The sequence below is a fragment of the Salvia hispanica genome, chromosome 1, assembly GCF_023119035.1.
Source record: "Salvia hispanica cultivar TCC Black 2014 chromosome 1, UniMelb_Shisp_WGS_1.0, whole genome shotgun sequence".
Lineage (NCBI taxonomy): Eukaryota > Viridiplantae > Streptophyta > Magnoliopsida > Lamiales > Lamiaceae > Salvia > Salvia hispanica.
This window is the reverse complement of record NC_062965.1, coordinates 4,090,929-4,105,679: the sequence shown is the minus strand read 5'-3', so window position 1 is coordinate 4,105,679 and position 14,751 is coordinate 4,090,929. Positions and strand designations below refer to the sequence as shown.

General features: G+C 38.6%; 2 protein-coding genes and 1 pseudogene across 2 annotated transcripts; all 3 read left to right on the top strand.

Moving 5' to 3' along the window:
- Nucleotides 1-5,753: 5,753 nt before the first annotated feature.
- LOC125202203 (1-aminocyclopropane-1-carboxylate oxidase homolog 3-like) lies at nucleotides 5,754-7,014 on the top strand. The gene is given in 5 exon segments (XM_048100566.1): nucleotides 5,754-5,988; nucleotides 5,991-6,097; nucleotides 6,308-6,629; nucleotides 6,716-6,765; nucleotides 6,767-7,014. Coding segments are annotated over 5 exon segments (768 nt in total). The 5' UTR covers nucleotides 5,754-5,835; the 3' UTR covers nucleotides 6,903-7,014.
- Nucleotides 7,015-8,479: 1,465 nt separating this feature from the next.
- On the top strand, nucleotides 8,480-10,159 carry LOC125214570 (1-aminocyclopropane-1-carboxylate oxidase homolog 3-like). Its single transcript, XM_048115656.1, has 3 exons — nucleotides 8,480-9,054; nucleotides 9,260-9,581; nucleotides 9,657-10,159. Exons 1-3 carry the CDS (start codon nucleotides 8,564-8,566, stop codon nucleotides 9,903-9,905), a joined length of 1,062 nt encoding a protein of 353 aa, XP_047971613.1. The 5' UTR covers nucleotides 8,480-8,563; the 3' UTR covers nucleotides 9,906-10,159.
- Nucleotides 10,160-11,374: 1,215 nt separating this feature from the next.
- LOC125202429 lies at nucleotides 11,375-13,283 on the top strand (annotated as a pseudogene).
- The last annotated feature ends 1,468 nt before the right edge of the window (nucleotides 13,284-14,751 follow it).

Genomic DNA, 14,751 nt, shown 5'->3' with positions numbered 1-14,751 from the left:
GTGGCAAAAAGGTAAATACGCCCTCCGTCCCATATAACAGAAACGGAGGGAGTATTTCTGTTATCTGGGACGGAGGGAGTATTTACCTTTTTGCCACTTGATCCAACCACGTTCTCCTCAGTGGCGTAGTTTTTGTTATTGTCTCTCCCTACGCGATCCTCTGCGGCGTAGTTTTTGTTATTGTTATTGTTATTGTCCCTCCCGTAGTTTATGTTATTGTCCCTCCTTACGCGATCCTCCGTGGCATAGTTTTTGTTATTGGCAGTGTCGCGATGCGCCGAATCGGGGAAACAGAGGAGGATGACTTTTGAGCAGAATTCGGGGTGATGCGATGAAAACGAGGTTCACCTCTAAAACCCGTTGATAGGTTGAGCCACGACGAACCAATAAAATTGGCACACATGTAGAAGAATGAGATTAAGAGAGAAAGGAAGAGACAGAGAGTTAAAAGGACGACGGTGATTGAGATTTGAGAAGTCATTTTAATTGAAATGTGTGCAAGGAGTTAGGTGGAAGGTGTATTTCAGATTTTGGGCTAAGTTTACGTTAGGTAGGGGAGCTTTATTCACAAGATTTGTGATGAGAAATAAAATTCCAATGATTTTGACTCAATTTCTTAAGCTACATTTATCATTTATGTCCCTTTCACCCCAGCTTAAATAATTCATTCTTTACTATTCAAATATCTCAAGAAATTATCCAACTTCTGTTCTGCATGTGGACTTACACTAACTGCATGTATTAATTAAAATGTACTTCCTCCTTTCATTAAATATGTAACATTTATTTTCGACACGAGATTTTATGTAGCATTGTTTTATGAGTTAATGAAGAGAGAGTAAAGTAAGAGAAAAGAAAAAATAGAGAGAGTATTGTTTTTAATTTTAGAAACGTTTTATTTTTAATGGGACAGACCGAAAAAGAAAACGTTTATTTCTAATGGGACAGAGGGAGTAATAATTTCATAATCAAAAAAGTTGTACGTAATTCGTTTAAAGGCTAGGGTAAGAAGTAAGAACTATCACTTTCATCCCTTTATCCATAAAAAAAAAAGCAGAAGAAGGGTTATTTAAATATATAAGATCCATCCCCATCAACATTGATTTTTTTGGCAACATAAAGTCTGAACATGTGGAATATTAAATAATGTTAGAAAAAGTTAAATATTTTTCAATTGTTTTCTCTCCAACCAAGTAAATCTTAAATCGTGTAGTCATCTTGGACATTTCCTTTGTAACCAAGTGATTTAATTCACCACACAAATAGTAAGGAGTCATAATTTAAAGTAAATAAAAATGGTTAAATTTCACTCAAATGACTTAAAATTTGCACGGAGCTTGCAAAATCAGACTAAGAAATCGAATGAGAGAGTATGGAGGCATGATGGTTTTTGGCCATCGTTGATTGTTTTATGACAAATGGTAAATATTCTGTTTTGCAGTGCAATCTAAATCGTCAACATGTCACTCAATCCTCTTTCTGCAATTCTTAAAGAAAACAAACTCGAGGGCCAAAATTACATAGAATGGAAACAAAATTTGGACATCGTTCTCACAGCTGATGAGTACAAGTTTGTGCTCACTACTCCTCGGCCCCAGTGCCGGTGGCTAACGCCGCGCAGACAGTGCGAGATGCGCATAGACGGCGGCATAAGGCGAATGAGATAACTAAGTGTTATATGTTGGCCTCCATGTCCACAGTGCTTAGACACCAGCATGCCGTCATGGCGACTGCCGCCGATATCATGCAAAATCTCACAAATCTCTTTGGTACTCAGAATCGAACGGCTAAGTCTTAAGCCTTTCGGAGTATCATGTGCAAGACTATGAAGGAAGGCTCGTCTGTGCGGGACCATGTCCTCGAGATGATGAGCCACCTCAATCAAATTGAGGTTTTGGGAAGCGTCATAGATGCCGAGTCTCAAGTCACTATCATCCTTCAGAGTCTGCCCCCTAGCTTTCAGCAGTTCAAGCTCAACTTTGAGATAAACAAGAGAAATTACACCTTGGCTGAGTTGTTGACTGAACTTCAGTCGGCAGAGGATCTCATGAACCAAGCTAAGGCTCCGATGGTTAGTTCGTCACATCGTTCCTCTGGCCCTAGGCCTGGCGCAGGAAAGAAGAAAGTGACGAACCAGGTCGCACCTAAGGAAGCTAAGGGAAAGAAAAAGAAAAGGTCGGGAAAGAAGCAAACAGGAAAGTATTTCAGGTGTGGAGAGAAGGGGCATTGGAAGCCAGACTGCCCTAAAAAGGGTAAGGCTACAGGTATGCACCAAGCTCTAGTTGTTGAGTCATGTTTGGCTTCGACTTCATCTCATACTTGGGTTATAGACACTGGAGCTAATGATCATATTTGTTTTGATCCTGACTTAATGCAGGTGACAAGACGGCTATATGATGGAGAGATCGAAGTCCAGCTGGGCGACGCTACTAAAGTGGCGGCCGTAGCAGTGAGAGACGTTTATTTGCGTTTTAGTAGTGATAGATTTTTTGTTATGAAGAATGTTTTATTGATACCTTCTTTTAGAAGAAATTTAATTTCAGTTTCTAAATTGGTTTTTGATGGATATTCGATTTCTTTTAATGACAGCTGTGTTATTAAGAAAGATGGTTCTTATATCTGTCAGATATCATGGAAAACACCCTGTACACAATAAATATCTACAATAAATTTAATAATTGCAAATTAGAACCTCAATAATGCATCGAAAATTCTCAAAGAAAAGAAAGGAACCTTCAAGTTCAATGAACTGAAACGTACTTATGACACTTTAGACTCTGGTCATGCCAACCAAAATGAGTGATTCAAACTCTCGGTGGATCAAGACCTTCTTAAAGGACTAGATACTAAATCATTTTCCACGTGTGAATCCTGCTTGGAAGGCAAGATGACTAAGAGACCTTTTAGGTCATGAAAGGAAATAAGGCCAAGGGAAGTACTAGAACTCGTTCATACTGATGTGTGTGGACCAATGTCAATTTAGGTATAAAGAGGCGGCTTTTCGCTATTTCATCACTTTTATTGATGACTCACTTGAAAACCTGATATGTTTATTTGATGCGCTTTAAGTCTCGAATCTTTTGACAAGTTCAAAGTGAGTTAACGGCTTATGCGGAGACGGGGTCATGGAACGTATATCAAAAGCTCATGCCATCTGATCGCGAAGGCGAGTACCTAGTGCCGTAGTTTTTGGACTACTTATCTGGTGAGAGGGAATTGAATCTCAATCGATCACCCGGCACACCTTCTAAACATTTAATGGCGTAGCTGAATGAAGAAGGAATAGGACCTTGTTAAACATGGTCGGATCGATGATGAGTTATGCACGACTGCCTATTTCGTTTTGGGGACATGCCTTGCTTTCTGCGAGCCATATATTAGACAATTTACCATCAAAATCTGTTCCTACCACTCCATATGAGTTGTGGAATGGGTGCAAGCCCAATCTAGAACATCTCAAGATATAGGGGTGCCCAGCTCATGTTTTGGAAAAGGATCCAACTAAGCTGGACTCAAGGACGGAGGTATGTTTGTTTATAGGATACCCCAATGGTTCGAAATCCTATGAATTCTAGTCTCCGAGACAAGAAAGTCATTGTGAGCACTCACGCGACATTCTTAGAGGAAGACTTTGTTATGAATCATAAACCCAGCAGTGAGGTGGCTCTTGAAGAGCTCACTTCAGTCACAAGTTCCATTAACTAAGAACAAGTACAAATTGTACAACCAATTCCCGAACCTTCAACTTCTACACCTAATGTTGTAGTGCCGCGCCGCAGTGGGAGGGTCTCTCATGAGCCCGAAAGGTACATTGGTTCGGGAGAATCTATGGATCACTCCTCGGACAACAATGTACCAGATCCCTGGAATTTTGCAGAGGTGCAGACGGATATCGATCATTGCGGATGGGTAAGTGCAATGGATTCGGAACTACAGTCAATGATAGACAAAGACGTCTACGATTTATCTATCCTACCCGAAGGCTGTATTGCCATTGGGAGCAAGTGGATATACAAACGTAAACGTAGCCCCGATGGACGAGTTAAAGTCTTTAAGGCAAGACTAGTGGCTAAGGAGTATACCCAAAAGGAAGGTGTCTATTACGACGAGACCTTCTCTCCGGTGGCCATGCTCAAATCGATCCGGATTCTATTGTCTATAGCAGCTTACATGGATTGGGATGTATGGAAGATGGACGTTAAGACTGCATTCTTGAACGGTAGTCTTGAGGAGACCATCTACATGGAACATCCCGAGGGTTATGCCGTTAAGGGCAAAAAGCACATGGTTTGGAAGCTTAAGAAGATCATTTATGGCCTCAAGCAAGCATCTAGATCATGGAATCAGTGCTTCGATCAAACTGTTCACAAGTTTGGATTCGAAAAATTCCCTAACGAGAGCTGCGTGTACAAGAAGGTAGAGAAAGAGAATGTGGTGTTCTTAGTTTTATATGTAGATGACATTCTTCTAATTGGAAACAACAAAAAGATGTTGTCATCAGTACGAACGTGGTTGTCAAACCAGTTCGAGATGAAGGATATGGGAGACGCGGGACACATTCTAGGTATCAAGGTCCTTAGGGACCGTGAGAAAAGGATGTTGTGATTATATCAAGAACCCTACATCGACACTGTACTTAGCCGATTTAGCATGCAAGATACCAAGAAAGGTTTCTTACCTTTTAGACATGACATTCATTTATCTCAAGAGATGTGTCCTAAGACAACGTCTGAGATAGCTGAGATGAGAAGAATACCATATACTTCGGCAGTTGGTAGTCCCATGTATGCTATGCTTTGTACGAGACTTGATATTTGCTTTGCTGTTGGCATGGTAGCAAGATATCAGTCAAATCCGGGCCAAGGACATTGGACTGCAGTAGAGAACATACTCAAGTACCTTAAACGGACTAAGGACTTGTTCTAGTTTACAAAGCATGCGAGCTCTGTCCTTTGGGATATACTGATTCAGACTTTCAAACTGATCAAGACTCGAGGAAATCTACTTCTGGTTATGTGTTTACCTTAGGAGGTGGAGCCGTAATTTAGAAGAGTGTACAACAGAACTGCATTGCAGACTCTACCATGGAAGCCGAATATGTGGCCGCTTCGGAGGCTTCCCTCTTCATCTCTATATTTCAGTTCTTACTTTATTCTTCCTTTAAGAAAAATTGTGTCAAGTGAATTAAGTAAATGAAGAATAAAGAAAGAAATGAAAAATGTAGAGAGATGAAGAGAAAATAAAGTGAGAATAAATGTGTTGAGTTTTACTAAAAAGAAAAAATAACTTTACTACTCTGGAACCTATCAAAATTACTCTACTACCATGGAACGGAGGAAGTACTCATTTTTGTCATAAGTTAGTAGAGACATTTCTTTTAGACACAAAATTTAAGAAATTATTGTATTAAAGGTTAAAATATAGAGGGTAAAGTAAAAAAAAATAAAGCATGATAGAGAAGAACTTTTGCCAAAAATAAAAAATAAAAATGACTCAACTATGTTGGGACTTAACTATCTTGAGATCGAATGAGTATTTTTGAGTACTAGTAATAACACTTTGAAAATTCCAACTCTTACTCACGTTTATTTCCACATCCTCCCTTGACATGGGCCACATAGCGGCCAAGATGAAGACAAGGAGACTGCTTCGCCGGTCAAGCAATGCGCCATCTACGAAACATCAGCAACCATTTTTCTGTATCCACTATCCACATAATCACCACCTTATCTTGACTTAAAACACACTCACAATTCTATATCATAGCTTCTTCACCTAAATAAATTCAAATGCTACCATCCCCCAATATCCAAAGGAATCAATTTCAAATCAAACATGGCCACACCAAACTGCCACACCAGGGAAACAGAAGTAAAAGCCTTCGATGATACCAAAACCGGCGTTAAAGGTTTAGTCCAAAGCGGCATAACTCAAGTTCCTAAATTCTTCATAAACCCGGATCCTCAACAAACACTCATCACCTCACACAAAGCAATTTCGATTTGTATAGCGCGCCGTCCGCTAATTGGAGAGACACTGTTTACTGTGAAACGGCTCCTGATCTTCCTCAACCCGAGGAATTACCCGCTGTTTGCAGGTAATTTGGTGATTGTTAGTTGCAGAGTTTGTTTAATTTAATGGTGGTGGTGATGATTGATGGTGAAGTTCAGTGTTATTTTGTAGTCTATGTTTGATTTTGAGAGTAATTTACGGTGTTAGGATGGCTTTTTGGTGTGAATTTGAAATGAATTGGAAATTTATATCAAGCTAGATATTGTGTTGAATAGTTGTGTGTGGATTTCTGCAGTGATATAATGATTGAATACACAAAACAAGTTATGAAGCTTGGAAGAAGTTTGTTTCAACTGTTATCCGAGGCACTCGGTCTCAAGGCTGATCACCTCGTAGACATGAAATGCGCGGATGGGATGGCTTTGTTGCTGCATTACTACCCGGAATGCCCTCAGCCGGAGCTAACACTAGGCACGAGCAAGCACGCAGACAGCGACTTCCTAACGGTGCTGCTGACCGACCAGGTACGAGGCCTGCAAGTGCTCTACCAGAACCAGTGGGTTGATGTGCCCTTCGTGCCGGGAGCTCTGGTGGTAAATATTGGTGATCTTCTTCAGGTAGTTAAGTTAAACATATGTTTTTTCTCCACAATGGAAATGATATGTAATGGTGCATCATATTTTTGTGTTGTTGGTTGCTGCAGCTTGTATCAAATGACAGGTTTGTTAGCGCTGAGCACAGAGTACTAGTGAATAGCTTCCACAAAGCTCTTTGGGCCGATTGAAGAGCTAGTATCTGAAGATAACCCGGCGAGGTATAGGGCAACTACTCTGATAGAGTATAAAACCCACTTCAATTCCAAGGGCCTGGATGGAACTTCTGCTTTGTGACACTTTCAAATTTGCATTTAAATATCTGCATGTTGATGAAGTGGTAATAGTTGGTTCAAAACCATATTTATATGCTTGTAATATTTGATTAAAGAATAGAAAGTACCACCTTTACAATCACAACCATATTTATTCTTTTAAGAAAAATTGTGTAAATGAGTTAATAAAGGAAGAATAAAGTAAGAAACGAAAAAGTAGAAAGACGAAGAGAACATAAAGACAGAAAAAGTAAAGTGAGTAGAAATGCGTTTGAATTTTACTAAAAAGAAAAATGACTTCATTACTATAGAACCTATCAAAATGACTCAACTACTATAAAACTGAAACTGAGAGAGCACTCGTTTTATCTCAAGGTAGTTGAGATATTTCTTTTGAATACGAAATTTAAGAAATTTGTGTATTAAAGGTTGAAATAGAGAGGATAAAATAAAAAAGAGAATAAGTAAAAGAAAGAATTTTTGCAAAAAGAAAAAATAGAAATGAATCAATTGGAGACAAATAGTACTCCCTCCGTCTCAACTTAATTGTTACTCTTGAAATGAGCACGTGTTTTAAGAAATGTAAAGAAAAGTTTGCCGTTGTGTGGAGGTTGAATTCAATTGCACCTGCACCGTCGACCGCATAGAACCCATGGCTGAGCAAGATGAAATCCAGAAGGTAATTTATTGAATAACAGAGAAAAAATACATCTTCGATATGACATAATACATGGACTTTTCCTTGCTAGATTTGTAAGTTGCAGCTGAATTGAGGTTATAATCAATAGCGGACCTAGACTTTTTGAATTGGAAGGACAAACATAATAGTACTAAAAAAGAGAGAAATATATGACATAATACATGGACTTTTCCTTGCTAGATTTGAAAGTTGCAGCTGAATTGAGGTTATAATCAGTGGCGGATTTTTGAATCGGGGGTACGAACGTAATAGTACTTAAAAAAGAGAAAAAAAACTATATCTAAAATCTTTAAATATAAAAACTCTTATATAGAGAAAAGAAAGGTTATAGTAACTCATAATATGTATGTGGGTTGACATTATTTGAATTTATTTAGGTCTATTTCAATTGATTGTCATCCAAGAGATTGATGTCGGTATGCTCTGTTTTATAATCATCATTTTTGGGAATTTTGAATATATGTTTGTCTTGATTGGTGGAGTTCATATTGGGAGGCATGGATCCACCTAAGGTTACTGTACTCTAAAATAGTACTCTCTCCGTCTCCGATTAAGAATCATATTTTTTTATTTCGGTCCGTCCTCAATTTATGAAGTATGTATTTGTGGAGAAGTTGAAATTTGGGGCGCCAACAAAATTTGGTTTTAGCGCCAAATAGCGTTTACGAGGACATTTCGGGAATTATGAAAAATTATGAGGCTATTTTTGTCAATAGAATTTTGTATCCACCTTTTTGATGCGTCAAACCAAACAGATGTACGGCAATGCACACGTAGAGGCAACACAAGCCACAAGCAGAGCCCCAAAGTCAGAGATGGCTACGAAACATCAGCAACCATTTTACTGTAATCATCCAATGCTAATCACCAACTTATCTCGACTAAACACACTCACAATTCCACTACCTAACTTCTTCACCTAAATAAATTCAAATGTTACCATTCCCCCATATGCATAGGAAGCAAGCTCAATCTGCAACACCATGAACACTGAAGTAAAAGCCTTCGACGATGCCAAGACCGGCGTTAAAGGTTTAGTCCAAAGCGGCATAACTCAAGTTCCTAAATTCTTCATAAACCCCCAAATTGATCCACAACAAACACTCATCACCTCACACAACGCCCAATTCGAGTTCCCATTGCTTGATCTAGAAGGCGTCGGCGACGATCCGATCAAGCGCAAGGCCGTTGTTGACGCCGTTCGCGAAGCTTCCGAGACTTGGGGCTTCTTCCAAGTGGTGAACCATGGGATTCCGGAGGCTGTATTGGAGGATATGATCGACGGGGTGCACCGTTTCTTCGATCAAGACGATGAAGAGAAGAAGAAGTGGTATACAAGGGATTTGAAAGCGAGGGTTGTTTACAACAGCAATTTCGATTTGTATAGCGCTCCGTCGGCTAATTGGAGAGACACTGTTTACTGTGTAATGGCGCCGGATCTTCCTCCACCCGAGGAATTGCCCTCTGTTTGCAGGTAATTTGGCTAATCATAGCTCCAGATTTTTCAATAATTGGTTTAATTTAGGTGGTGGTAATGATTGATGATCATTTCAGAGTACTGTATATGGTGTTAGGGTGGCTTTTTGGTGTTTCAAATGTAAAACTTTGATGTGAATTTGAATTGGAATTTGATGTCAAGCTAGAAACTGTGTTGAATAGTTGTGTTTGGATTTCTGCAGTGATATAATGATTGAATACACAAAGCAAGTTTTGAAGCTAGGAAGAAGTTTGTTTCAACTATTATCCGAGGCACTCGGTCTCAAGGCCGATCACCTCGTGGACATGAAATGCGCGGATGGGATGGCTATGTTGATGCATTACTACCCGGAATGCCCTCAGCCGGAGCTAACTCTAGGCACAAGCAAGCACGCTGACAGCGACTTCCTAACGGTGCTTCTGACCGACCAAGTACGAGGCCTGCAAGTGCTCTACCAGAACCAGTGGGTTGATGTGCCCTTTGTGGCAGGAGCTCTAGTGGTAAATATTGGTGATCTTCTCCAGGTAGTTAAGTTAACCATTTTTTCTTCTCCACAATGCTTATATGTAGAGTTATTTATTTTTTGTTGGTTGGTGCAGCTTGTAACAAATGACAGGTTTGTTAGTGCTGAGCATAGAGTGTTAGTGAATAGCTCGACCTCGAGAGTTTCAGTCGCGTGTTTCTTAAGAGACCCTAGCAGGTCCACGGAGCTCTACTGGCCGATTGAAGAGCTCATATCAGAAGATAACCCCCCGAGGTATAGGGCAACTACTTCGGAAGAGTATATCACCCACTTCAACTCCAAGGGGCTGGATGGAACATCTGCTTTGTCACATTTTCGAGTTTAAACTTGATTTAATCAACATTGATAGGGGTTGGAGAAGGTAGAATATGATGAAGATGATGTAGAGTTCGTGTTTATCAGTGGTTTGGATAGGCTGGGTTGCTTGGACAAAATATTTAATTAACACAAAAAGCAGAAATTCTTGGCCCAATTCTGTTGGGCCAGAGTTGTCAATGGTTGAATCATTTTGTATGGTTATTGTGTGGTTGTTTGCATCATTATATCGTGTCATTGTCATGTCTTGACAAGTTTGTATCATTATTGTGTTGTATCAATCCAAATAAAGTTGTATTGTTAACAAATTCGTATTGTCTATGGGTTTGAATTTTGCAGGTCAAGTTCCCGTTCGAGTTGAGAGTTTACTTAACAAATTTAGACCGGGTTTGACACTAATGAGTTATGTCGGTATCTAATCAGTCCAATAATAGTTCAACTTGACGTGTTGTCAATAAGAAAAAAAAAACTAAGAGCATCTATAACCATGGTAAATCATTAAATCATTCATTTACTACACTATTCATTCCAATACACTTTTTAAATCTTATACTCAAGAAACAACACTCATAATTCACCATTCTTTAACTTAGCTATTCATGGGTTCCAATTTTCTTTTATCATTTCTAATATTTGTACGAATTTAATTATAACTAAACATGTTATTAAAATCCTAAAAATAGCATTTTTATTGAAAATAAAAAATATACTAACAGAAATCCTAAAATTACATTTTATTATAAGTGATGAAATACATAATCTAAATTCGAACCACATATTTTGGTTACCAAATTTACCTCGACATGTTTTCGATTAGATCATATTGGCACGGTACTCTTTAAGATGCTCCAAATACTCAATCAAATTGTCTAATTCGTTGTTGGAGGCCATATCATACTTGAATTGATAAGGAAAAAAAAATTGTGGATTGAATGTGACATTTGTGAATGAATTTGGAATATAAAAAAAGTAATTCAAAAGTTAGAAATCTCAAAGCTTGAACGTGACCATAGACTCGTCGGAGTCCTCTCGGCTATCCCCGACTGCGTCGGCATCCTCAGTAGCATTCCCGGCGGTGAGCTCGTCGTCGTCGTCGTCGACACTCATCCCCAAATTGCGCTTCATCTTATTGATGACGCTCTATAGAGACGGGAGAGTCACTGTCGTGATTCATTTTTATATCTAGAGAGAATGAGAGATGAGGAAAAGATACTCTTTAAAACAAGAAGAGTGAATAAAATGAAGTGCAACGAGTCATATACATAGTTTTGAAAAAAAAAATTTAATTTAGGCGTTAGCAAATCGCTCGCCGCACAATAAGCGGCTAGCAATCAGCTAAAGCCCGAAGTCCGCACCCGACCTCTCGTCGGTCCCGTTTGCCTACTGCAATAGTGGACTAGCGTGTGTCGGAAGAGCGGGAAATGGAAACGTTTTTAATGTGTACGTCTCCAGGAATAATACTAACCAAGTGATCAGCCTCAGCTCCATATCTTCTCAAACAGTACAATTCTACAATAGCATCTTTCAAATCCAATCTATGGCTACCTCAAACTGCTACAGCAGGGAAACTAAATTAAAAGCCTTCGATGATGCCAAAACCGGCGTTAAAGGTTTAGTCGATAGCTGCGTAACTCAAGTCCCTAGAATCTTCATAAATCCCCAAATTGATCCACGACCAACACTCATCCCCTCAGCCAACGCACAATTCGAGTTCCCATTGATTGACCTAGATGGCGTCGTCGATGATCCGATCAAGCGCAAGGCCGTCGTCAATGCCGCTCGCGTTGCTTCGGAAACGTGGGGATTCTTCCAGGTGATCAACCATGGGATTCCGGAGGCTGTATTGGAGGAAATGATCAGTGCTGTGCGCCGCTTCTTTGATGTAGATGATGAAGAGAGGAAGAAGTGGTATACGAGGGATGTGAATGCGAGGTTTGTTTACAACAGCAATTTTGATTTGTTTAAATCGCCGGCGGCTAGTTGGAGAGACACTCTAAGCTGTGAAATGGCTCCGAATCTTCCTAAACCAGAGGAATTGCCCTCTGTTTTCAGGTAATTTGGCCATTCATTGTTGTATATTTTCCAGAATTGATTTAATATGTTGGTGGTGATGAAAAAGGATGAAAATTACCAGGATCTGATCATTCATTTAGGATGACATTTTGGTGTGAATTTGAAACCAAAGATATTACTCCCTTCGTTTTTTTATAGTTGAGTCATATTACTCTCTCTTACTTTATTCTCTCTACTTTATTTAACACACCAAATATTCCTATCTAAAACTCTGTGCCGAAAAGTTTCGCCTCAACAATGGCGAAACGGAGGGAGTATAAGATTTTTTTGATTCGAAAAATGCAAAAATCCTTTCCAACGATAATATATCAGTGATATTTCTAAAAATAGAGACTGCAAACGATATTAGTGCATGCACGTCCAGGGATTAAAAATAGAGTTCACTCTTGAAACTATGACATATTCTTAGGAAATGAATTGAAAATTCTTTAAATATATTCTTGGGAATTAGAAGAAGATGGGCTTAAAGTTGAAATGAAATTTCAAGCTACTCTGCAACAAGGTAGATATTGTGGTGTGTGGATTTCTGCAGGGATATAATGTTTGAATACACAAAGCAAGTTATGAAGCTAGGAAGAAGTTTGTTTCAAATATTATCCGAGGCACTCGGTCTCAAGGCCAATCACCTCGTTGACATGACATGCGCGGATAGGATGGCTATGTTGATGCATTACTACCCGGAATGCCCTCAGCCGGAGCTAACACTAGGTGTGCCAAGCACACCGACACGAGCTTCTTAACGGTGCTGCTGACCAACCAAGCACGTGGACTGCAAGTGCTCTACGAGAACCAGTGGGTTGATGTGCCCCTTGTGGCAGGAGCTCTGCTGGTAAATATTGGTGATCTTCTTCAGGTAGTTAAGTTAACCAAATTTCTTCACTACAATGTTATATGTAAATACTAATATGTAATTGTGCATTATTGCTTGCTGCAGCTTGTGTCGAATGACAGGTTTGTTAGTCCTGAGCACAGAGTATTGGTGAGTAGCTCGAGCTCTAAAATTTCAGTCGCGTGTGTCTTCAGAAACGACACTACTAGGTCCACGGATCTCTACAGGCCGATTGAAGAGCTCGTATCTGAAGATGATCCACCGAGATATAGGGCAACTACTCTGGCCGAGTATTTTACCCACTTAAGCTCAAAGGGGCTTGATGGAACTTCTGCTTTGTCTCCTTTTCGAGTTTGAACTTCATTTACTACATCTTGATGGGGTTGGAGAAGGTAGAGTTCATGTTTGTCAATATTTTGATGTTGATGAGAATTATTTTGATAGTGTCAATTAATAATGTCAATTTTTTCTCTTTTGTATGACCTATATCATCTTATCAATTGATATTCAAAGTATATAGTTAACAACAATGTTAATTATAAGAAAATTTTGATCTAAAAAAATAAATTGTCTATAATGTAATCAAATTTAATCTCAACTAATTATTCCTAAATCTATTTTAGTCCGCAGCAATTAGATCCTAATTTACTATTTTAATTCGTATGCTATTAGAAGTTTATGTTTACTTCTAGGTAAACCTCATATTCCACCAACTCAGTTTAAGATTCATATTTATTTTATTATAAAATTAATATATAAAAATAGTTTTACAAATAAAACTTTTGTAGACACGTGTCATTACTATTTATTCCTTGGCTAGACTATTTCATATTTTCAAAACATGGTTGGACATAAAATATCTTCATCGCTGACTATCATTGGAAGCAGAATTGATTTCATTTATGTATCTTGTTAATATTTCACACATCATTTCATTTCTAGACTTCTCTAAAATAATTCATTACGTCAAAACTATTTCATGTCTTTTGGCTTATCATATGTAATTTGTAAATATTTGACACATCATTTCACTTCTAGACTTCTCTAAAAATAATTCATTATGTCAAAACTAATTCATGCCTTTTGGGTTATCATTATTACCATCCGACACAATCAAATAAAATTGCGAAAAAAAATATAATCCGATCCAAGGGACTTAGGTACATAAGGGCACGACACAACGAAATACGGGGAAGAATATCATCAAAAAAGAGGACCCAAGCAGCAAACAACAACACGAAAGAATGGGAAAGCCACAATACCTAAACTCAAGTGGCGAGAAAGTATACTATTCCGATCTAGGAAGAGCGAAGCAGATCAAAGCAGTTAACCTCCAAATAGAGCTCTTGAATTTGCCAACACATAATATCGATGAAGCTATCCATTACTTGTGCTGGTATAATAATGTCTTCTTGTATGCTATAGGTTTTAATAATTTAAAAAACCATTAAAACAATTTGGTGATAGTTGATCTTTTCAAAAATAAGAAAAATAAAATTTTAAAACTATAACAAAACGATATTTTCTTTGTATCGTCTTAGATAGTTGAGTCGTTTACTTTTTTTTATAAAATATTCATCATTTCTCCTATTTTACCCTTTTTTCCCCCTACTTTATCTTCTTTATCCTCTTCTTACTTTATCCTCTCTCCAATTTAACCTTTAAGAGCATTCACAGCGCATCACGCTGCTGTCTCCATCTCGTCTCGGAGAGACGAGCCGGATAAGAGACGGCGATGCGGAGCGCATCTCGTCGCCATCTCGTCGCGTGTCTCACTCGGAGGAGCCGTCTCGGAGACAGGTAGTCACGTGTCTTGGTGACGTGGCGTGTTGTGGTTCAACTGGGCGTCCTGTTGAAAATGTTTGTTTTTTTTTTGTTTTTTTTTGTTTTTTTAAAAAAAATTCAGGAAAATTTTAAAATTTTTAAAAAAATCACAAAAATATACTAGCCGTTT